At 38.5% G+C, this 23985-nt stretch overlaps 1 protein-coding gene across 5 annotated transcripts in view; it reads left to right on the plus strand.

Moving 5' to 3' along the window:
- The window catches only part of KIF16B (kinesin family member 16B), a 140057-nt gene that overhangs the window by 91284 nt on the left and 24788 nt on the right, over positions 1-23985 (plus strand). For 4 of the 5 annotated variants that reach the window (XM_048060978.2, XM_048060979.2, XM_048060975.2 and 1 more), the window contains 2 exons: positions 1357-1479; positions 8381-8470. In XM_048060978.2, coding sequence (XP_047916935.2) covers positions 1357-1479; positions 8381-8470 — 213 coding nt within the window. Of the gene's footprint in view, positions 1-1309; positions 1480-8380; positions 8471-23985 lie in introns of those variants that run through there. The other variant, XR_007162244.2, reaches the window with a different exon arrangement.

Here is a 23985-nt window from a genome sequence, read left to right on the forward strand (position 1 = left end):
TTTGTGGAAAACAACTTCTAGCTAAAATCAGTTGATTGAAACTAAAACTCACCTCCTTTGTATTTTCTTTTCCAATACTATTAATGTTATCATTAAGGAAAATGACATTTATAATTGACTACTAACAAAATAATGAGATAACCTGTCTTCTCAATAACCTGATGAGGATTTTAAAAAGTTATCTGTAACAGCATTCAGAGGGGCATCTACCCATGGTTTCAATTTCACTGCTGCTGTTTTCAATAGTATCATGAAGTATAACGTGTACTTGGTCACCGAGAGTTGCTACAGAGAGGCCAAGTGTCACGAAGCAGAACTGTGAACCGCATTCACATTTCTGGATAGTATTGGTCAAGACTGAAGGATTTTGACCAAGCAGTATGTCTCATGGTAGTTACTAAACTACTGAAAGTCAATGTTGAGAATACAGTTATGGATGAAGTGATGGATAGCATCACTAAAAACAAATATGTAGCGTGGTCATAAGTTTAAAGTGATAGTGTTTCAACTTTTTTTAACTTATATTTGCAATGGTGTTGTTGCTTCTTTAAGTACAATTAAGGTTTTCAGACCAAGTACTTTCAATTGAGTTAGTGGATGACTTCCCAAAAGGCAGTTCCTACTTTTATTGCCTACAAATGGTTATGCTACTTTTTGGACACTGTCACTGCAAAACATTGAGCTTTTCAATTGCAAAATTATTTTATTGTTGACAAAACTTCACAATTAGAAATCCTACCTGGCTGTTAGACCAATGTACCTTTGTTACAAGTAACTCTTCACAGCTTTGTTCAGACATTGTAAACTTATCATACTTGAGTTTTCTATAATGAGATTTAAAGGAAATGGTAGGAAACTGTTTTGAGAGTGGATTACTAGGTTATTGTTTAATTGTAAAGTGACTTTAGATTTGTCTAAGATCTTTCTTAATTGGCTAGATACCCTGCAGCTTTGCATATTTGAAACAGATTTTTTAATATAAATACATATGAAAAATAAAGGCATGATTCATATATGTATTTTTTCAAGGAGGGTTAATAAGTCTTCTGTTTTTCTTTATTTTTGATATCTAAGCTGGAAATGCCTTTTGAAAGAGTAAGCAATATTGTAAAGGAATTTTACCTCATATTTTTCATGCATAACAAAATGCTAGGGCTTGCTTATAAAAGCAGATCCAATTTGTTTTCAAATAATTCCTTCGTTTTCAAAATAGTTTCTGCCACCTCCATGCTCTCTTCTCCCAGCTCTTCTGGCTGCGAATGTTTTCTTGTTTTTAGTGAAGGTTTTTTTTTTTTTCTTCTTTACGTAGTGATTTTGGTTTTCCTTTGTTCTCCCTATTTGGTATGCACATGAAAGCGGATGGTCTGTCGTTCTCTGGGAGCAAATCCAGATGACCTAAAGGACCCAATTAAAATTAGTATTCCGCGCTATGTCCTGTGTGGGCAGGGAAAGGATGAACACTATGAGTTTGAAATAAAGGTAAGTGCTTTTCAGTTGCTTCTCCTTAATGTTTTGTATTTGTACAACAGTAGCATCATAGTAATAATAATAACAGAAAAATTTTTCGTTAAAAAAGTTAGCTGCTAGTTGTCTTTGTCCAGCCATTGGTGTTCTCTTTGACAACATCACAGTTAGCAAAGGTGGACCCAGCAATAGGAAACACACCTGAGAACCTCCAGATTCCAGAAATCACCTTACTAACCCCAAGGAAATGTATTCCAAATGTGCAATTTTTGTCCTTTGTCTAAGTGGCCTCAGTACTGTGAAATATGAGGGGTTGTGATAATGGGGCATGCACAATACAGGATACTCTCAAGACAAGTATTTTCCAAATGGATCAGTTGTATGCAGCAAGTTGGTGGTCAGGCTCTTGGGATGGAAATTTCCAGGTCTTACTGAGATGTAAGCGGAAGGTATAGAAAATTATTAGACTTGAAATACTTACCTGTAGTAATGAGAGCCTAATTTAAGTATTTTTCACTTATCCACAACAAAAGTTCATTTCATTTCTGGCCCTTGGTTGTTCTGATTCTTAATTTACAATAGGTCTCCCTTCTCCAAACTGTTATCTGTTTCCCCTCCATTCTAGTGTCTTTCTCAGCTAATCTCCTGTGCAGAAATGCTGGAAAAAATGCATATTCATTATGTTTCCTCTGGTACTAAGCCAGTATTTTTTCAAAGCAAGATGTGAAATCTAATTGGAAATGTGCTCTGAGTGCATGTGGACACATAGCATAACTGATGTACATGGCATCAGAGACTGAATTGGCAGCCTTCTTCACTGAATGTACTGCCAGATGCTTCATTAGGTGGTGAAAGTTGGAGTGACCTGCCTTCATAGTGTGCAAGACTGTTTTTGAGCTATGCTTATGGTCTCTTTCGCAAAGTCTTTCATTAAGATGGTCAATTTTAGCTCAGTTTATGCTAATTAAATTTTCACCTTGAAACACACTGCACTGTTTGTGGATGGAATACTTCCTTCTGCCTTCTGAGTGTTGACTTTGCTGGGGCCAGTAAAAGCCCAATAGCCATCAGAGATGATGAGAAAAAAGTAAGTGCATGTGAAACTTTCCCAAGAACTGTTCTAGTTGCCAACTATTTTCAGCAGATAAGATTTACAAAACTGGATAATGGTTAGTAAAGGTAAAAAAAAATAAAAAAATGTTTTGTACTTTTAGTAACAATCAGTGGATTTCTTTTCCAAGTACTTTTCCTTCATCCCTAAAACCCACAGAAGCATGTGCAATGTCCTGGGATAGAGGGATAGTTAAAGAATATATGAAGGAAGACTTGAACTTATTCAGAAGGAAAGGTAACGGGGAAAAATTTAAAAGGAGTGTGATTCTTAACTAGAAAAGAACAGGATGATGTCTCAAGAACAGGTACAAGTGCTTACGAAACTAGGCTTCAGCAGTTGCTTGTGTTTTGTTGCCATGAGGAGCAAGGCTTGCAGACTGACCTCTGATGGCATGGAATGACCAGATGCAATCCTGTGGCTGAGAGCAGTGTATATGGAGCGGCTGTTCTCTTGTGTCGTACTCGTCAGTATCATCTTGCTGTTTCTCCTGTGCCATTTCTAGGCTGCCTATGAAAGAAACTGCTGCTTAAATAACTGCTTTGATGAAGTTCGTAGCAAGGAAATGATGACATACAGAGTAGGGAATGGGCTATCACTTTAACAATTGTATTCCATTGCTATCAACTTCCTTAGAGCAATATTTTTATTGCAGCTCCTATGGACCTTAATTTGGCAGTCTTTGGAATATTTCTTACAGTTATTCCCTTACACAAATCGATCAGCTGTGTATGCTGCTTTTCATTTGCCTCCAGATCTATGTTACACTGGGCTGCTTTTGCTGTGGTCAGGATTTGGCTCCAAGCTACAATCTGCAGAGCTTCCACAAACTTTTCTATGTGAAATGTTTTCCTAGCAGAGCTTATATCTCTGATCTGTCTTTCTACAGGCAGGGAGGAAAGAATGTGTACCTCTTTCACCCCTTCTTGACGGGTCAGGGTGCAGTGTCAGTTGTTGAAATAATTCCTTGTTTTAGCCCTGCTTTACTTTGCTCAAGTTAATTTTCAGGTGATGGCATATTAGATTGTACGTCAGTCTCGGGAAGGAGCTGGGGTGGTGTTCATCTCATTCCCTTTGCCGCTATCCAAATGAGCTTTCTTTACCAAGGTTGCTCTTGTTGGAAATATGGGTAGCTGACCTGTTTGCATGTAACAACAGAGTTACCCGACAAAGAGTCAAGAGATGATGGAGTTGCATTGTAAGACGGTCCCCAAACCTTTGAATCATATCTCATACATATCTCAGATGCGTTTTTCCATCAGCAGATGTTTCTAATCGTTGTAGATAAATGCTGGCTTATTGCTGTATAGAGGAACAAATCTGAAAAATATTCTATGTAAGTTTCTTCTCAGGACATGAAGTAGTATATAAGAGGTGAAAACGTATCTAATATGCTAAAAGAGTGGGAATAAGTTTTACACTTCTTAGCAGTGTTGCGGTCAGTTCATAAGTCTTCCAACCCTGATATACCATCCAAAAATAATTTTAGTGCAGGTGCAGCATCTTGTCCATCTAGACATATATAACCTTTGAGAATGAGCCAGCAAGGTGCTCTGTCCACTCGTGTTCTTTCAATGGATATGTCAGATTTCAAGATATTGAGCAAGGCCCATGAGAACCTATAGGAGAGAATTTGAAATAGAAACAAAAACATTCTTTATTAGATTTAAGTTAGCACCTTCTTTTACAGCGAGAGAAATCGTGGAGCTGTTTATGATCTGCTATTAAATATTCAATATTAATGGGTAAATTTCCAAATAAACTTCCATTTGGGCAACAGTTTTATATGCAGTCTTTAAAGACGTGCTGAAGCAGTGGTAACTTAATCAGATCTAAACATAGTTATCATAGACCTGAATTAGAATACCAGAACACTGTTCTTATGTTCTTCTCTTCCTCTCATGTTGCTGTGATACACAGAATATTCAGGCAAGGCCACAGCAGAAACAGCATTTGAGAAGATTTTCTACATTGTAAAGATTGTTGGCATCTGTTTCAGAGAGTACCTCTGGTTACAGACAGCACGTTTGGAAGGCAGAAGGAGCAGCAAGGTGGTAGGGAAGGGGGAACCTCCAGCTCGAAGACACAAGAAGGTCTCCTGAGGGCAGGTGATGGAAGCCAAGCCAGGAATCAAGCACAGCCCTGCAGGGGGTCCTTTGACAAGAACCAAAGTTCTGCATATATAAGCCTTCTCATTTTTATTCAGCTTTCCCTAGTTGTTGTGACTCCTTTCATTTTCTTTATCCTGTTTGATATTTCATCAAAACTGTCTTTTTCTTGTGTTTTGAAGTCTTTCAGTCATTGTTGATGTGTTCTCTACAGAAGATCCGGGCAGATGCACCCCAAAGCAGTGTTGTTTTGTTTTCCAGATCCATTCAGCCAAGTGCTGTGGTGGGTCTGCTCAGCATGTTGATATTTTTGGTCATTGTTTTCTCCTGAGCTCTATGAGCTATTGTAGAATTTTGGAGTAAAGCAGAAACAGTGCTCATTATTACACAGCTCTTAAAGGAAAAGATGCATGCCCTATGTGGACCTAAATTAGAAAAAAACTAACAAACCAACAAAAATAACAACAACCAACCAAACAAAAAGCCCAGCCTTCCCTCAACACAATTGAACTAACATATTTAAAGATTGATCAAAAAAAGTTCCAAGAAACGGGTCTGGATAAATTCCTTAGTACATTGCAAGTTCTAGATTTTCATATGCTGTATTCATAGATCGCATAAGTGTCCAGATAAGAATGATTTCAAAACATCTTGCAGATTTACTCAACTGTGCATATTTTAATTAAGAAAATACTTTAACTGCTAGTAAATTACAAATAAAAAGTCAATGGCTATCCAAATTTAGTTTACTTGGTATTGTTCAAAAGATCTACATTTGTCCTAGTCCCATATGTACAGAGTTTATATTATCTGTCATACATCTTTATTAAATAGGGGGAAAGGAATCCCAGACCAAACTGGCTATATCAGCTGTAGGATTAAAAGACCGTGTTCTAGAAATGTTACTGCTGTGTCGTGTGCACTATTATTCTCCTGTTTATATGAGTGGAGTTTGGTCCCATCTGTTTTAATAACAACATTACTGTGGAGCTTTGGGGAATGGCTAAGATTTTGTTAAGCTTTGAAATTCATTTTCCAGTAATATCTGCGGTATGGAAGGGGAGAATGGCTAATGGCATCTCACCTGAACAAAGGGGAAAAAACCATCATTAGCAACAATAAAATTTTGGAGTGTGTTTACTTGCTAGTCTCATACACGAAGTGGGAAAGTAAATGAAGAGGACGAAGGGAACCAAGTCGAGCCAAGCCACCAAACGCTCTAGAGAGCAAGCATCAGGCTCTAGGCAGTGCAGATCTGTCTGTGGCTTTGCTGTTTTCCTTCCTGTGCAGCTCTAACAAGTATTCCTGAAGAGGTAGTTAAAACAATTGTATTTATTAGCTTCCCTTAAGAAGTTTAATAAAATCGGCTGCAGGCAGTTAGATAAATTTGACACTGCCCCATTGCCTAGACGTCTGTCATGCACACACGACTTCGCTGGCAAGCTGACATACCTGCCCTTCCCCAGGCTTTGCAGCTGGAAGACTCGTGGATGTGTTGTGCTAGACTGCTCCCCTAAAGGCACGCTTCTGTGAAAACTCTAGGGAAAAAAGAGGTCACTTCTGCATTGACACTGTGTACAAATGAAATCCATCACAGCAGAATTTCACAATTCAGTTGGCAATACAGAATTAAAGCAAAGCAGAAATAATGAGTCGCATCTTTATTTTATGATTATCCGTCGCATGCTAATGTTTACTTGAACATTTAAGTCACAAAGCGCTTTACTGAGTTCTGAGTAATTACTCAGAACAAAATGGTTAATAGGTTAATCAAGATCAGCCTAGCATGCATATTCCTGAATCGCTACTCTGTTTGTAGTTAAACCTGCCTATGCATGTTAAATCCATTCACTTGATTTGTAAGGCTTGAGACATTGCTAACAGTCTACTGAGGGAGGGAAACTGCATGATTTTTTTTTTATGAGGGAGTATAGACCATCATGCAGACATCCTAGTAGCAGTCAAGTTTATTGGTGACATGAAAGATGAATTTTATCAGAAATGATGAATTTGCATTGAGGAGATATGCTAGAAAAACATACGCTTTAGAACAGACTAGTTCAGTTGGAAGGGACCTTCCAAGATCATCTAGTCCAACTGCTATTTGTGAAAAGCAAATGTATATTTTGAGAAGTCCAGTTTTGTTTACGTATCTTTTTAGCTAAAAATTGGAAAACAAAACAAAACCTGGTTGCTGATGTCATATGACAAAATATGTTTTGGTTTCCAAAGCACTTCTCCCAGTTTCACTGTTCTGTATGCCCCAACAAGGGCAGAAGAAATGGCGAAGGGTGTACCAGAGATCGGCTTGTTGAAAGCCTGAGTTAGCAGCTGTCAGCAATGTTCCTTGGTTGCTGGCTTCCTCTGGCTTTCTTGTCCCACTTTCATTTTATCCTACTTAGTTATCCTGGTCCATTCCCGCTTTCCATAACCCTGTAACTTTGTGATATGCTCAGCAGTGAGGGAGCTGTCTGTTCTTTTTAGGAGTCACTTTATTATTAAAAGCCAAGCCCATGTCTTTGTAAAATGCATTTTATGAACATACTTGTTTTTGATCTTCACATGCAAAATTGTTGCTAGACAGAGGCCGTATCTTATATTAGGCCCATTGGATTTAAAAACAAAAACAAAACAAAACAAAAAACAACAACAACAAGCTTTCAGGTGTAGGCAATGCCAGCTATTTTTCTCCAGCCATGTTAGTCAGTGTAGAAAAATGCCCACCTCTCCCTGTAGCATCGTTTCGTGATAGCCTTGGATCATCAGAGCTACAGAAGGGCTTTGTTGTAAAATCAAAGGCTCCAGTCATATCACTTTTATGACCCACTTAGAGATTTCCTTCATTACACCTAATTTCAGGCAGTGAAAAAATTTTCTTTTACTGAAATTTTTATTTCACTTTTGCAGTTCCAGTGAGGTTTTGGTATATAACTGATGGCAAATGTGGGTAGTTGGATTGCCTTCCTCTTTGGAAGTTGCTATGTGCTTTTTCACAGGAACATTTCTGTTAATTTTAATGAATTTTCTTGTATAAATGGGATTTTCATCAACATACTGATGATACAGGCCCAGAGTATTTTCAAGGAATATCTTCTACTGAAAACCTATATATATAGGTTTATATATATATGTATGTATATTTATATGTCTATGTTTATATATATAATATGTTTACCATACAAATTGGAACGACGTTCTACATGGTAATGAACTGTGTGTATGAGAAACGTATTTAATGTATTTGTGTGTATCTCTATATACATGTATGCATACACATATGAGAATATAGGAGTTTATATGAACATACAGAGAGGCTACACTACACTCGTGCTGGGTGATATTCGTTAGTGGAACACCCACTGATTGTAATGCTGTGAGCGTCATAACTGCACCAAGGAGTGATTGGGGATATTTTAATGTGTTTACAGACTTGTCAAACCACTCTGGAATGTGGAATACGTGTGTTCAGTTTTTAAATTTGCAATCAGTTATCCTTATTTTAAAAACAACAAAACAAAACAAAATACTCTGTCAGTGTAATAAAAAAAAAAAAAAAGTAAACCTATAAAAGCCTATGGAATTTAAGGAAACTAAAATCACCCATTTTAATCTGATAACCTTGTATACTGCACAGTGTCTTGTGTAGTATGCTGTGTGGTTTTACTTCTGATTTTTCTTTTTATATTATCTGATACAGATAACAGTCCTGGATGAGACGTGGACAGTATTCAGGCGGTACAGTCGTTTTCGGGAAATGCATAAAACTTTGAAGTTGAAGTACCCAGAGGTAAGTCTTAGTAATTGTCCTTTTGCAGGAAAGGCTGGAGATAGAGAATTGAAAATAAGTGTTGTTTTTTTTGTTGTTGTTGTTTGTTTGTTTTTTTTGGGGGGGGGGCAGCGGAGGGCAGTAGGGTTGGTTGGTTGGTTTTTGTTTTTTGAAAGATACTTACACAAAAACATTATTCTTAGCCATATGCTTCTAGTAAGATTGGCAAGCCCTTTGGTAGTTTGAACCTCCAAGGCTGCTAGAGCAAGGATGGATTGTTGCACGCTGTTGCTACAGTGAAAGCTGCAACTAAATGTGCTGCCTCTAACCATTAATTCCCTTTACTGCTGACTGGCGTCGTTCCCTGGAGGTTGCTGTTTTGTTCATTGCAAAATACTTGCAGTCATATCATGTCATCCTGACAACTCCTCATTTAAAAGAAGTGCGTTGTTCCACAGATACCCTTTTGTAATAGTGGCTTCCAGGTTTCTGCAAAATGGAAAATTGATCTTTCTGACCACCTTTGAGACTTTGAGCATTCAGGATATGAGGAGCTGTGCCTGACAGAGCCTTAGTTCATTGGAGTGAGCGTTTGTAGAATTACGATTTTTGGTTTCCACATCTAGCTTTTAATTATTAATACTTTGCTTCCTTTCTCTTTGTTCCATTTGATATTAGAAGAAATAAATCATTCAAGTGAGTGAAGTGATCCTGATTTGAGAGTTGTCAAAAGTAAAGAAGCCTGGGCTGTGTGTTCAAATGCTATGTAGTAATGCATTAATGTTTGAGAGAGCACAATGCAATAGTGTGGGAAGGCTTTCTTGGTCTACCCTAATGTATTTTTAAGCTAAAAACTGATTGAGCATGGGAAGACCTTGAGATTTAAAGAGTAAAATATCCAGAATCTGTGTCTTGTGGAGATTCAGAAACTTAAGATCATTTTAATTCCAAAAAAGAATGAAAACCAGAATTTGAAACTACCACACACCAAGTATCTAAAGAAATGTAAACCTAAAGAAAAGAAAATTGCAGTCATCTTTTCTGATTGTCAGGAAATTTTAAAAGGGCAAAATGAATTATGAAGAGAAAATTGAAACATTCTTTTTCTACAAAAGCTTTTAAGAATATTATTTGTGAATGAACATCACGGTGATATTTTTGATCCAAAGAAGTTGCTATTTCCTCTTGTATGTCAGAGATCTAGGATGTCGACACTAATATCCTAGCTACCCTAATATCCTAGCTTCTGAAAAGATGGCTAGACAGTCATCCAGGTGAAATAGAAAAGGGTTACCTGTATCCCTCTGCAGACTGAGCTTCCCCATTTAGGAAAATGTGTTCAAGTAGTCTTTTTCAGAGTCCTGATAGTACATTGAGGAACAATTGTATTTGACTTTTTCAATTATGTCAGAGGGAGATCAACTTCATTGCAGCTTCATTACATGTAGTAATCAGATTCAGGAGGAATCCGATGCTCTTAAAGCTTCTATTAAAAAGTCCTTTGTGCTGCAGCATGTTATTGTCAGCTTTTTGAATTAAGCATTTGTGACTCACAGGCTGAAAAAAGTCATGCTTTTTGGTGTTACAGCGGGGAGGTTTTTTTGTTTTATTTTTTTCTGAAGAAGCATAATAATTTAGGAGTGGTATTAGCAGGTCAGAAAAAAGGCAGTAATGCCTTCTGCAGGTTTCTTACCAGCTTTGAGCAAGAGACATAGGGGCCCTGGTGTTATATTACCTCCGTGCATCTCCTGAGAACAGTTACAGGTAAATAATTCTTTCCCAAATACGGAGAATATATCCTTGAAATAAGCGTTTTTATTCTTTTTTGCTTCTTCACTCTGTCTGCCGTCATGCTGGCAATCTCAATCTATTTCCCATTTTAGTGTGCTGATTTCTTTCTTATTGGCTTTTTTTTGTTGCCATCTATCTGGTCTTAGGTAAATTTACTGAGATTAACATCAACTACATTAACAGAATTATTGGTTTAACTATACAGATAATTAAATTTCTAATTTCCATGTAGGAGATTCGTTATAGTATGTTTTACTGAGTTATCTGTTCCATTCTCAACAATTTCTGTGTAAGTCAGAGCAAATACCAAGTCTTACAAGTTTGTCAATATAGCTTTTGCTAAAATATGGTGCTCTTTGGAGAAGCACATTAATGTGCTTTGGCTTCTAATATGCTTGAAAGAAATGTTTGCTATGTTACTTTCTGAAACAACAGATCTGTAGCTTTATTAGCATCTTCTTCCAGTTTTTATTTAGCCTCCACTTTAAAACAGTCTCGGGTAAATTATCAGTCAGGTTCAATATGCATATCTTTGCTAAGTACAAAGCATTCTAAAGTTCAAAAGAAGAGAGGTAAGTGTTTGATCGTGTCATCTACTGCGTTTGTGGTAGTTTTCTCCCTGTCACTGAAGTACCTGTTCTGGAAACCCTGTTCCCTGCAGCACTGATGTTGTCTTCTCTGTTTTATACAGTACAGGCTGTTGTGTTGTGTCCACTTCTGCTTTGAGACTTTGAGGCCCCACAAATAAATGGCAAGTTTGTTGGCAGAAGAAACCTCACTAATACACAGCTGGTTTCTTCTGCTCGTCAGCATTTCCACAAACTATGGTGCCTTTGTTTGTTGGAGGGGACAAGCACATTGTGACGGATGAAACTTATAATGTTGTGCACTGGAGTAAACACTTGGTGTTTGTTTTCTTTGAAGGAATTTCATTATCAATGTTACGTATGTGAATGATCGATGGTTTCCATATTTTTACCTTTTTAAAATAGTCTTTATGATAATTTTGGATTGGTTTTGCAAAGTGGGTAGGAGTTCAGTTTGTGCGGCAAATTGAAAGTCATCTGTCTCCTGCTGATTTGTCAGTGGCTTAATTTGGCATTCGTTATGACACTAAAATACATTTTAATACCAAACTTGGCAAAGTTGCATTCGTAGTTACTATATTTTGTTCCGAAGAAATGTGGTTCTTAAAAGCAATGTTATCAGAAGCCATCAGAGATGCTTTTTATTTTGCATCGCTCACCTTCCAACTCTAAATTAATATTTATAATGAACAGAGAAAATACGGTGGATGGTGCTTAATATATGAGTGTCCTGCTTTTAGAAGTGAACTTTACAGCTCATTAGTTGCTTGGCTGTGAGTTACTACATCAGTATTTTAATAATTTGCTGATCTTGCATTTCATGTTGCTGTCACTGAATTCCCAAAGGAATGCACTGGAAAACTGATTTATTGGGAAGGCTTAAAAAAAAAGGGTCTGTCTTTTCAGAGGCAGAAACTGTCTGTCTTCCAGTCTCAAAATATATTATATTTTATATGCCTGCACATTTCTTGTTATGTAAATAACTGGATGGTGAGAACTGTGTATCTAACTGAAATGTGTCACGTGCAAATTCTGAAAGACTGAGGAAGCTGAAGTAGGGTGAGATTGTGCCAGAGGCAGATAAATACCAGCATTTTAACAGTCCCTGTGTGTGTTTGTTTATTTATTTATTTATTTTAGGCCTACACAATTGCCATTTACCCAGCTACACTGCTAATTTGTTAATGACATTCTGATTATATTTTGAAATTTAATTAAGACCATACCTTGGTTTTCACTCGCAGTGGTCTGTGTAATGAATGTACTTTTTGTTTGTCATCAATCAGAAACAGGAGCAAATGGGCTCTTTAATTGAGATATGAGAACTTCCAGTGTAAGATTCTCTTTTTTTCCTTCTTCATCTTTTCTTAGAGGTTCACAATTTTGAAGTTGTACTGGAGTGCTGGTTTCTACAGAAAACTTTTCCTTCCTGATCCCTGCCTTGATGAGAGGGATGCTCTCTCCTCTCTGCTAGTTCTGCAAGTTTGAGTGTTGTAAATCTGTGATGACCAGTGCTCCCAATTTCTCACCGCTTTCTTGTCTCTTCTTTCTTTCAAAGGACAGTAGAGGAACAATTGACTATTTATCATTCCTTACCTGAATCCAGGGTCGGTGAAGGGCTCATGCTTGTGTGGGTCCCCTGTTCCCACCTCCATCTGGGTAGAGAAGCCAGGCTTCGTGGGGCTTTCATTGTTGGCTTTGCTTACAGTTTCCCATCACTCTTCCTGAAACTTTTCGCGTGCGTAAAAATCTCTAAATGGTGTTAAGGGAAGCACCTAGTATCAAGACATTTCTATTCTTAATGATGAGTCCCTGTCTTAAAATATTAGTAAATTCATGCAGAGATTGCCAAAGAGCAGTTAAAATGTATATTTGCATTTATAGGTTCATTCATGAAGATAAGGATGTGTGTAGGCAAGATTTCTAAAGTGCTAAAGCTGTTGACTTCTAGTCCATATAACAGAATGTAATAATTTGTGTATTTGTATATGATGTATGGAGGTCTGAATATAAGTACATATTCACATCTATCACTGTCTAAAGCACAAAAAGACTGGTTATGATTTTTGAAGGATTTTAGATCATAATTGAGCCAGCTTCGCCTTCCACTGGTCTGCTTTTTGTCATGCATCCATTTGGTCATGGAATATAATATCCACATCCAAAGCAGCAGGAATGTCTAAATAAGCTTAAATCTTCGATCCAAAGTTGCCACCTGACCTGCGTCTCTCCATACGCTGTTCCCAGCCAGGGACATGAGTGTGCGAGATAGATTGCAGCAACGCATAACGTGAATCTTGAAGTTAGGATTGCAGGCTGCTGTGGGAATGTTGCTTGGATGGTTGGGTTTTTCAGGAACGTTACGTATGGGACAATAAAGATTGCATTTTATAACCATAAGGTCAACATGCTGTCTGTCTGGTTTCAATTTTTCAGTCTAGATGTCTGGAGGAAAGGCTGGTATCGGTAGTGTCAATGAGTCATATGTATTCTTTTACTTCTGAAGAGAATATCCTCTTCTAATCAGAAATCTGTGTAGCAGAATATAATTCTGTTGGAGCAGACTCAATTGTAGGTGTTAATAGACTCTTGCTTTGCATAAGAATTGTATGAAACTCAAAGAGCAGAAAGTACTTCTCAAGTTTGTCAGAAATGGTATGTAAACGTTTTAGAATATATATTGAATTCAAATTATTTGTTGCAAGCTTATTTTCAAAATATTTTAAATATTTCAGGCTTTTGAAAGTCCAAAGTAGTTTGCCTTTTTTACTAAAAATATTTTTTATTTCAAAGAGTTGTAACAAATGTTTTGTATCTCAGTGAATCCAGTTCCTGTTTCATCCAGCCATGCTGCCTGCAACAACCCAACTTTATGTAGATGCATGTTATTAAAATACGACACCAATTTTCTAATCCTTTCTAAAGTTCTCTACTCTCACTTATTATTGGGAGTAATTCTGCCCTGTAGTAATGAATGAAGAGTCACGAACTGTTTATTTAGCCGTCACGGACTGATCTCACAGTCCTTTCCTTTTGCCTCCATCCTCTTCTTTTGGCTGACCCCCAGAGAAGGAAAAGATCTTCACTTTCTTTTTAAGTGGTCTGTACCTCTGTTGCTCTTGATAAGTAATAAGTGGAAGAAATCTTCAACATGAAATGCCAGCACAGTTGATGGTAAGGGAATGAATATGAGGTGAAGACACTGATTTTTGATAATCCCAGATTCTGAGATTATCAAAAGGGTCACTGAAAGATAAATACAGCTTTTTGGTAACTTTCAAGACATGGTTAGTGGAGTTTTTGTTTGTTAATTTTGTTGTTGTTCTTTTTCTTCTGATAGTTATAAAGTAATTGGGTGAGCTCTGTGTATTTGTGTAACAGTTTTAAAAAATCTTGTCTGAGATGCAGAATTCTACCAGCTAAGAGAGAATACAGTTAGAGAAGTTAAACCCAAACCAGCACTAGGCCGGCGTACCTTGTGCAGAGCAGTTAGGGCAGCTTTTCAGCTGCGATCTTAGCTTTCTGACTGCTTCCACTTTCTGACTTGTAACTGTGCAGCTGTAGCATTTCATTAAACGTAAAACTGTGTTAATCTCCTGGGGTTACTTCAAAAGGGAAAAGGATGAGGAAGCAATAACTTCGAGGCACTTGGCTTGCGGGGCTGCTGAGCCAGTTGCTATGTAACTGGTGAGTTTCTGGAGCTTAGGAGCTGCTTTGGCGGCAGAAGACAAACGCTTGTTGCATCACAGCTGGTCTGCCAGAAACTCCACTGGTTTTACCATTGGATTTTGTCATTTACTGGTGTGTCAGTAACTGTATACTTAATATATAAGATTTAGGTTGTACATGTGTATTGAATGCAAAATTCTGGACGCCTGTACGTTTCTGGTGTTCAGTTGTAGCAAATGGAACAGCACTGTGGCTGTAAAAAAAAAAATAAATACAAAAAGAAAAAACAAACTTCTAAGACTATTTAAAATGAATTTGTTCTGAAATCTTCAATGCTTATGCCAAAGGCTTGACCCTGCTGTGACCAAAGTCCCAATCCTTTCACAAGTTCAGTGATTGCTGAGATTGATGTTTAGAGACTCGCGAACAAGAAGCAAGTTAAAATCACAGGTTTACATGCTCTAGAGAGCAGGGTGTAGCATATAGTAATGAACATGATGGTACAAATCTTGCTGCAAATGTTATCTCATTATTTTAGAAAGTCTGTTTTTTCCTATATGTGGATTCTTAATTCAGGTGCTTTCCATTTCTACAAGCTCCATGTCTCTTAGTGAGCATAGTATATAACAATATTTTAAGATTTATTTTGCATTTGAAAATTTGACCCAGTGAAAAAATGAACTTGTTGATGCTTTGTGGCTTGACTCAATGGATGCTTCTGGATACTAACTGTCAGTCTTGAAATGACTTATTTTTTAAATAATCAAGAATATGTCCTGTAGGTTTGTTTTTATGTAGGAGAAATGCAATAACAATGGAAAAATGTAGTAAGAGTAGTAAATCTAACATGCTAATGCTAGGACAAACGCTAAGCATATATAAGCAGTCTAACAGTTGTCTTTGTCTTCTTTCAGAGAACTGGATATTTGAGCACAGGTTAACATGCAAATTGTTTGCAACACTAATGTGCTTTTAAATAGTGAGTGCCATGATGGGTATTAGAATAACACATCTGGCAGAATTATACTTGTATAGAAAAGCATACGGAAAATAGTTTTTGAAAAAAAGATCAAGTATTGGCAGACCTTATTTCTTGCGTTCTTGCCCAGGACTTTGCTCTCCGTAGTAATGTATCTTTCCATAAATATTGAAAGAAAAATATAGTAGTAATCTTTAGAATCCATATCTGTATGTAAACCTTATAATACTGTTATACAAGCATGTGATTATAGCCTTCACCTTTATTCAGTACAAATTGCAGTAATTATGGTATAGATAATTTTAGATTTTAGCATTTATATTCTTGTCACCTCTAACAGCCAGGAAGTACAAACACAGGAAGCGTATTTTGTCACATACACTTTTTCAGCTCACATTGCTAATTACATTATGTTCAGAGAATTGTGAGAGCCTGTAGGTTTGTATACATAGTACTGCCATGTCAGCCTTAGCTTGCCATTAGCTACAGAAGTAACTGAAGTGGTAGATCCCTAAATGCTTCATCTGGCCTTTCTTTCTGTAGCGTGAGACTTTCTGCTGCTGCTGTTTTTCAAAGAATTTTTAGCACTTTGCTTAGTATGTCAGTCTGCAAATGTATATGAACAGGAGAATTTGTTCCCACAAATGAAGTGTAAAAATCATCCCTGTTAACCACATCATATAGTTCATTGCAGGTTCGGTTGTGGGGAAGTGTATTTATTCCATGTGGCCTGTCTGAATTCGTAGTTGCCAACCGGGACATGAGCATCTGAGGCATAGCAAAACCACTGGCATGGTTGCTTCCAGCATACTATACCATTCCCTATCAATTTCCAGTGGGAAAATGAATTCAGCGTCTGAATTTTGCGTCATAAAACTGAATTTGAATGTGTAAGAGCCTTGTGAAAGCCTGCCTTTGGGATTTATTTGCAATAATTGTTGTCTGGTATGCTAGATTTGTGCAGAAAAGTTTTCTTGGGTTGGTAGAGGCAGTTCTGCAGAAGCAGTTTCTCTCTATACCTCCTCCTTTTCCCACATTCCCTGCTGTGGTTTGGTCAATGATAACTCTTTTTTTTTTTTTTTTGGTCTGTCCTGAGCAACTAATGAAACCTGTGAGTTTCCAAAGAGTTCCGTGGGAAAATGCCATTGGCTTTATAGGTCTCCAGATAAATTCAGCACAAGACAAGATTAACCTGCAGGCAGAAATCAAATGCCAGGTTTCACTGATTGTGCTATGCAAAAGTCTTACACATTAACATCATAGGAATTGAAAAAAGAAGAGTTTGAAAGGGGTGAGTCCTTCATCTCATAATTCATGAAGCATTTGACGGGATAATTGCTTTGATTATTTGATAATCTGATTTTCAAAGCTCTGCTCAATTATCTAGTGAATCTGCATGGTATCAAAGTATTCATTTTGTTTTACCAGTAAAATAATTCTGGATGGATAATAGCTGTCTGTGAGAGAGGCATGCCTCTAAGAAGAACAATTCCTCGACAATTTAACTAGAGTTTTACTTGCTCGCTAAGATTCAGCCATTTTTAGCTGCTCCTGAGTGTCTGTAGGCACTGGGAATGCCTTAGGCTGCAACCCTGTCTTTCTATTTTCTGCATGCTTAGTGAAAGGCAGAGAAGAGGATTGGAGTTTTGGCTGTTCCTTTCTCTTTTTAAAGAATTGCCTTACTTTGGAAGACATTAAGACTTGTGCTCCATTAATCGCTAGCTGTTATTGACAGTCTAGCTATCTCCTAACAGTTTTGTGAAGAACAACTTGTTCTCACTTGTTGGTCAGGGATATGTTGCTAGATTAAGTAGACTTTTCAAGTAGAATCCTTTTGGTTTCAGTTGATTTAGGATATGACTCAACTGTAACTCTGGTTTCTGTGAACATATCCAGGCTACTTTCAACCAATAGCGTGGATAGTAGCAAAACCTGTCTGCTTCCAGCTATGCTGCCAGTTGCATTTTTTCCTTAGATGTATAGATGGTATTACTGACATAGCTGGAGTCACGAAGTTATTAGGATAATTTTAATTCACCACCTGATCAAGAGGATTATAACAAGTTTCTCTTGAGGTTCGCATGGCAGGGTTTGGGCAGGATATTACAGGATTGTCCTCTGTTCATTTGAAACCTCAGGGACAATGAACAGGTCGATATAGGTTGCAGGTGCTGCTGCATACTGAGAATATTTAGATGTTTATTTTGATTTTGCTGTATTAAGCAAATGAGTGAGTTGTTGTCTAAATCAGATTAAGGTACAGGTGATTTAACTGGTGGAGGTGCCATTCAGATAGGGCTGAAGTAGTCTGAAGGACGGAAAATCTCTTGAAAAATCGTTTTCTGCCTCTGTATTTGACAACAACAGATGTTGGGTGTTCTAACATAAGCTTATGGCTTACAGTTTATCCAGCTGCTCTTGAAGAGTTGAAGAAGAGGTGTATTTTATGCTGAGATACTGACTTATTGTCCCAGCTTTTGGGATATAAAGATTAAAATGAAGCATGGTTCCTTGCTTCCATAGACCATATTTGCCTTTGCTTTAGAGATGAATGTCTTCACTTAGCTCTTGAAAGCATCTACTGCAAGTCTTCAACCCTGACCATCCCACTAGAGGATCCTACACACCTGCCAGAGAGCAGCAAGATCGGGGCTAATCCACGAGGAAAGGCAAGGCAGGAGCTTGGGGTGGCTGCAGCACAGGCAGCGGGGCCTAACAGCCCCGGGGGCAGTCCAGCAGGACCTGAGCAGGGAGCTTGTAAGAGTGTCAGACATCATCTAGCAAGAGCAATTAAGAGGTCAGGTCCAGGGTCCATCCATAGTGGACCAATGACTGGTGAAACATCAAGGGGGGACTGACTGTAACAGCAGTGATCTGTTGCAAATATCCCCCTTCTTACCATACAGTGCTTTAGGTAGAAAGGTTAAAGGGTGAATTGCTTACCATAAGAGGCACTTCTTACCTGAGGGTCTTTTGTAAATATTAGTTTATCTTGTTCTGCTAATGAGGTTTAGGATTTGCTATGGTGAAAATAGTGTTCTGTTTCTTATTTAGAAATGAGTTGGCTTTGGAAGAAAGGAAGAAAACAAATTTCTTGGCCTTGCATGGCCAGTAATACAGTTTGTTTCTAAATGAGCGACCTTGGGTTGTGTGTTCACAAGGAGATCTTCCTGTAAGGCTCTTGGGATGCTTTCTTGACTGCTGTAAAGTAAATAAATAAAAAATAATAATAATGATAACCTGGAAGTGTCTTTTACCATCTGTCTGTGCAACACAGAGCATAAAGAAGGCTCCGTCTTACAAGAGAGAATTTTCTATCCCACTACAGAGCCCAAAGCAAGAAAGCCCAAGCAGTAAAATTTATTAGACATCCCTGCGTGACAAAATCAATAAAATACAATCTCTTATGGTTTAATATGAAAATATACCTAAAGAAGCAGTGGCTTTCAAGAAGAATATTGAGCTGGAGATACAGAATTGAAAATGTCAAGGAGAAGAAAAGTAAAGGTAGAGGATGCAGTCTGGTTCACTATAGGGCTAATTTCAGAACCAAGGCCAGAAGTAATAGTGCAGAGGGCGAACTGTGTGGTCTCCTTTAAAAGACAAATGCCATTATGCGGATGTCTGTGATGCAAGTGCCAGTGAGATGAAAAAGCACACCTTTCTGTGGGTTCAGAGCTTTGGGAGCCAATGCTAAAACATGCAATTAGTTCGTAATTATCTATAAATGGTTATGAAGCTGTGAATGATAAAAGGAATCAGAGCTACGTTTCTGGCCAGTCTCTTCTGAACCGAAGCTATTATTTTCTGTCATACTCGGTTCTATGTACTGTTGGCATTAATGATACTTTAATGACTTGTGGTGTACAGTGCTGTTGGCAATGCTGAGCTGAGGTTGAGTGTAGACTGTATTTTTTATGAAATACTTTAAATTTCTTCCAGTCTTCATCTTAATGCTGCATGTCCTAGTCTTATTACGCATTTTTTTCTGGGGAAAAAAAAAAGCTACAGCAATGATTTAGCAATATTTTAAATCCTTAAATTACTTGCTGCACTTTAAGTTCTAACTCCAATTTTAGTTTTTTTGAATTGGAGTATATAGCAATACACTTCTTAGGTCAGCCCAATTTTTGACTAGTACCAAAGTTGTTATTAATAGTAATTGCAAACTACTGTATTTCAGGGGTTATTTACATATTTGGAGCAACATAATTGCCATTCTGATTGCACCTTATGTGTTGTAACTCATTGTTATGTATGTTGGATAAAAACCAACACCCTTACAGTCTTGTACCTTGCCCCTGCTCTCCAGGGTTACTGAAACCTGTGTAGGTGCAGCAGCAGCATTTGTACTGCCTCAGTGGTGTAGGGCCTGCTGGGGACACAAATACCGGTCTTGTAGAAATCGGCTAACAGAGAGTAACTGGGAAGTTGCTGACGTGTCCCAGCCCTGAATACATGCAGTAGTTAAACATATCCCATCTTCGACCCCCCCCGATAATGATGCTGACTTCAGGATCGTGGCATTTTAGTCAAGCGTGTCTTGGAGCTTTTGCATATGTAGGGTATACGAGGATCTTGCTTTGTCAGCATTTCTCATCAAGTGTGCGATGAATAAATTGTGGTATGCTCGGAAACAAATATACATCCTCAGTCACCTCCGTGACACTAGGATCTCAAGAGGGTAATGAAACAGTAGCAGTGGTCTTTGTGGTCCCCATAGCTGCTTTTTCAAAATCCTTTGAAAGCAGCCCCCTAAAAATGTATCTCTTGAGTTTATTGCATTTAGTTATCAGTCATTTTAAGCTTCACCTAGTGACAACGCTGATAGTGGGGGAAAATCCCTAATTTGTATGAGGTTTACAGCTTGTTTTTAATTCTGTGATAAAGCGGCTAGCTTTATAGTGTCTGTAAGAGTAGATATAAGTGAAAATTTATGTATAATCTATGTGGCTATAAACCACTCTCAGTCTTGGAGGGGGGAGTCGGTAGTTGCTTTTAAACTTCCCATTTGCGTACTTAGATGGCTCTTTCTCTGTTTTTTATCATTTTAAACGACACAGAAGGCTAGCTAACTTCTCCTTGTAATCAGTCCTGTTTGTTGTGAGAGTTGCAGCTTTATACCTGTAACAAATCAAATGCAGAGGCACACTACGTATTTGTTTGCAGGTATATTTCTCTGTGACAGCTGTTCTTTAAGACCCTGAGATCTGCCATTAATTTTGAGTAGTCAGGAAGGCATCCATCTAGTCAGCAGTAGAAATTACTGCAGCTCTTTGATGAGTTTTCATTATTAGCATTTCTCAAAGGCAAGGGTGACTGAAATTTATGGCATCAGTTGGTCACACGAGACGGGGATGTTTCATAAACGCTGCCAGATGTCACTGAGATGAGCTCGTATGCAAGAAGCAAATCATTTCTGGAAGAGCTGTTAAAACTGCTACAGTGACTTCTCTCTGAACGTGCTCCTGTTGTGGAAGCCAAAAGGCACAGTGGCTTCTTGGGGTGCAACCTGAGTGTCCTGCGTGGGGAGCGGCCACGGCTCTACCCAGCCCCAGCACCCCCGTGCCTGCTGCCTGTGCTCTCCCCTGGCGTGCTGGTGCAGGGACGCCGCCTTAACCTTGCTAGAAATCCCAGCGGGAGGATAATGAATCAAATCCCAAATTATTTTTGAAAGGTAAATAAACCCCGTACAGAGCACCAGAAAATTCCTTTTTCTTCTTTTTGAGAAGTGGGATTTGTGCCACATGTTTATGAAGATAAATCAATGTGTTGAGCTTTGAAGATGTGACCTTGCACACCCAGCAGTTGTTGCCATTTCTTTAAAGAAATAAACAAGCACCATGACCTGAAACTACACACAAAAAATAATGGTTAGTTTGCAAAATCGCAGGCTAAAAAGGTAGAGAGTATGTTTTCAACTTGTCCGTGGGCTCTGTAGGTCAGCACGTACCTTTGTGTTAGAACATGGTCTGCCACATGGCACTGGTATTCTTCCCCAAAGATGTCTATCTTGGAATAAGGAATAGACAAACAAGGGAGCAAAGCCAAGGTAGCAAGGGCACGGCATATATGTATATTTTTTAATCCAAAAGATATTTTCCAAATATATCTGAGAAGCATATTTAACTATTTTTCATTTGGTTTTGGCTGGTGTACATGTGAGATAACTATATCCGTTTGGTTGATGTATGCTGTCTCTGCACCTTCTTATTCTTGCTACCTACAGCCTGCATAGGAAACTTAATGCATTTTATAGCCACCTGGGCCAATTTTTGTCCCTCTTCCCTTTGTTAATAATTCTCAGCTACGCAGGTAGTGGTTTACATTTAGAAAGATGCCCTGGCCATATTAATTTCCAGTTTTCTTAAGAGATTAAAATTCCCAGAGAAAACAGCGTAGTTTTATAGTGCTGTGAAAGGTTTGCATGAACAGTGATATATCCTATCACTCATTTTTATAGTTTTGTAGGTATTCTGTATTTAAACGCTATCGTACTGCTTATAATGAACAAAACGATGAAGTAATTTGTCAAATATTATATTCTGCATCATTTATGGCTCTATTTTGGTGTGTTATTATTCCGACTAGTCTAAAAATTGCTTTAAGGAAAGTAAAAACACCTCTGTAATGCCAGGTAACTTCATTGGCTGCAGTTAATTTGATTTTCTCAATAGCAGGCAGTAGACTAAATGGAGTTAAAATAATGCAATAAATAGTGGCATCCACGTCTCACCGTAGCTTCAAAAAAGCGTATTGAGTCTAGGTCGACCTGCTTGAGAACTCTTGAACAGTTTTGGTAATTACGGATGATTTTGATAGACAGGTGGGCTTGATTCAAAGACGGTGAGCCACAGTCAGCAAACTGCAAAAGAGAAACTTGTGGTGTTCAATCCCACTTGGCAATTTTGCATCGTCAGAGGGAGGTTTTGGGGAAGTTCACAGGAAGGTGAATTTCTTTTTTGTGTACTTATCCCTCTTCAGTGATGAAATTGAAATGTTCTTTGGAGATGACCGTCTTTGAGGATGGTAGCTGGAAAGGATGCCAGGAAGATCTTAAAACTTCAAAGAGTTGAAATTGCTGAGAAGGTTACCCAGAGTTAGAGATATCAGGGTTGTGGGAACCTGTGCATCCTGAGAAGGTGCTCATGGACTGGGGACTGTAGAGAGGATTGTCCGGGGGGATAGTCATGGCATCTAGACTTTGAGGGATGTCAGAAGAGAACTGCATATGCTTATGGGTGGGAACGTAAGTGATAGTGCTTCTCAGCATGTCTTAGTGCCAGTGTTGCAGGGCAATGATAGAAAGCAGGAAGAAAATATTCTTCTCATGCATGTGGGCAAAACAGCTTCCTTTTGGAGAAAAGGTTGTTCTGTAAGAGGATGGGAAACTGGATTGGGACATAAATCGTACTTGAGACAGAGAGAAAAATAGAAACTCCAGTGCATTGCTCTGCAATACAGTCTCTCGTGTTTTTCAGGAGGAAGTTATTTGCTGACTGATTTATTTAGGATTTTCAGGGTAGATTCCCTCAAGGGAGGAGGGAGATGCTCATTCCTCCGTGCACGTCTGAGTGAGATCCAGACGTTGCAGCCTGTAGCAACAAGGAGAGGTGAGAACGGAAAGCTGGAAACCTGCAGCTCCAACGGAGGAGCTGAGAGACAGCAGGGACGGGCCTGGAGCAGCTCCTTGGGTCTCAGAAACACTGCAAAGAGCTGGGGAGCAGAGGGGCCGGAGCAGAGAGTGCTTCCCTCCAAGCTGGTGAAGGACTGGCTGTTAGGCTGGTGCCAGGGGCCCTTCTGTGGGACTCCTCTGCAGGATCTTGTGGGTAGGAAGAAAGTTGCGTAAAAGCTTCTTCCAGTTCTGTTCCCTGGTCACTTGAGTTATCTTTAGTTTAGGAGGTCGATTATCCTTGTTTGCTTGTTATAGTAAGTGGTGGCTTTGTTGCTGTTTAAAAGCTGCTTATTCTCTGAGGAGTTCGCTGTGTCAGAAGGTTGACGTGAGTCCACCTCAGAGCTTTGGCGATCCATAGCTGCTCAGGTGTCCTCTCTCTGAGATTTCAAATCTCTCCTCTCTTCTGGCAGATAGCAGAGAAGAAGGTATGGGAGTAGGAAATTTGATGTAGCAAATGGACAGTGGAATAAGAAAAAAAAATAGGTAAAGCATAGTGAAAAAGACAGCAATAATATAGAGACGTCCTGGGAAGCAGAGAATAACACATTGGAAGAGAAGTAAATGGAAGTTAAGAGAGAAAATCGGAAATGGAAGAGAAAAATAAGTGACAAATTGAATATCCAGAAAATAAACCTATGGTTACTCCCTCTCCTCAGTTAGTTGACAATGGAAGTACTGTCTTTAACCTTCCTGTCCTCTGAGGGCATCACTTGCCTATTGCATCTGTATCAGTGAAACACTGTAGGGTTTACGTGACTGTGAGCTACGTTATTATTTTTTGAATAAGGGTAAGTTTAGAATTTTATTGGCTCACTTTTGGGAAAATGTCATTTAA

This window comes from Anser cygnoides, chromosome 3 (assembly GCF_040182565.1).
Source record: "Anser cygnoides isolate HZ-2024a breed goose chromosome 3, Taihu_goose_T2T_genome, whole genome shotgun sequence".
NCBI classification, from domain to species: domain Eukaryota; kingdom Metazoa; phylum Chordata; class Aves; order Anseriformes; family Anatidae; genus Anser; species Anser cygnoides.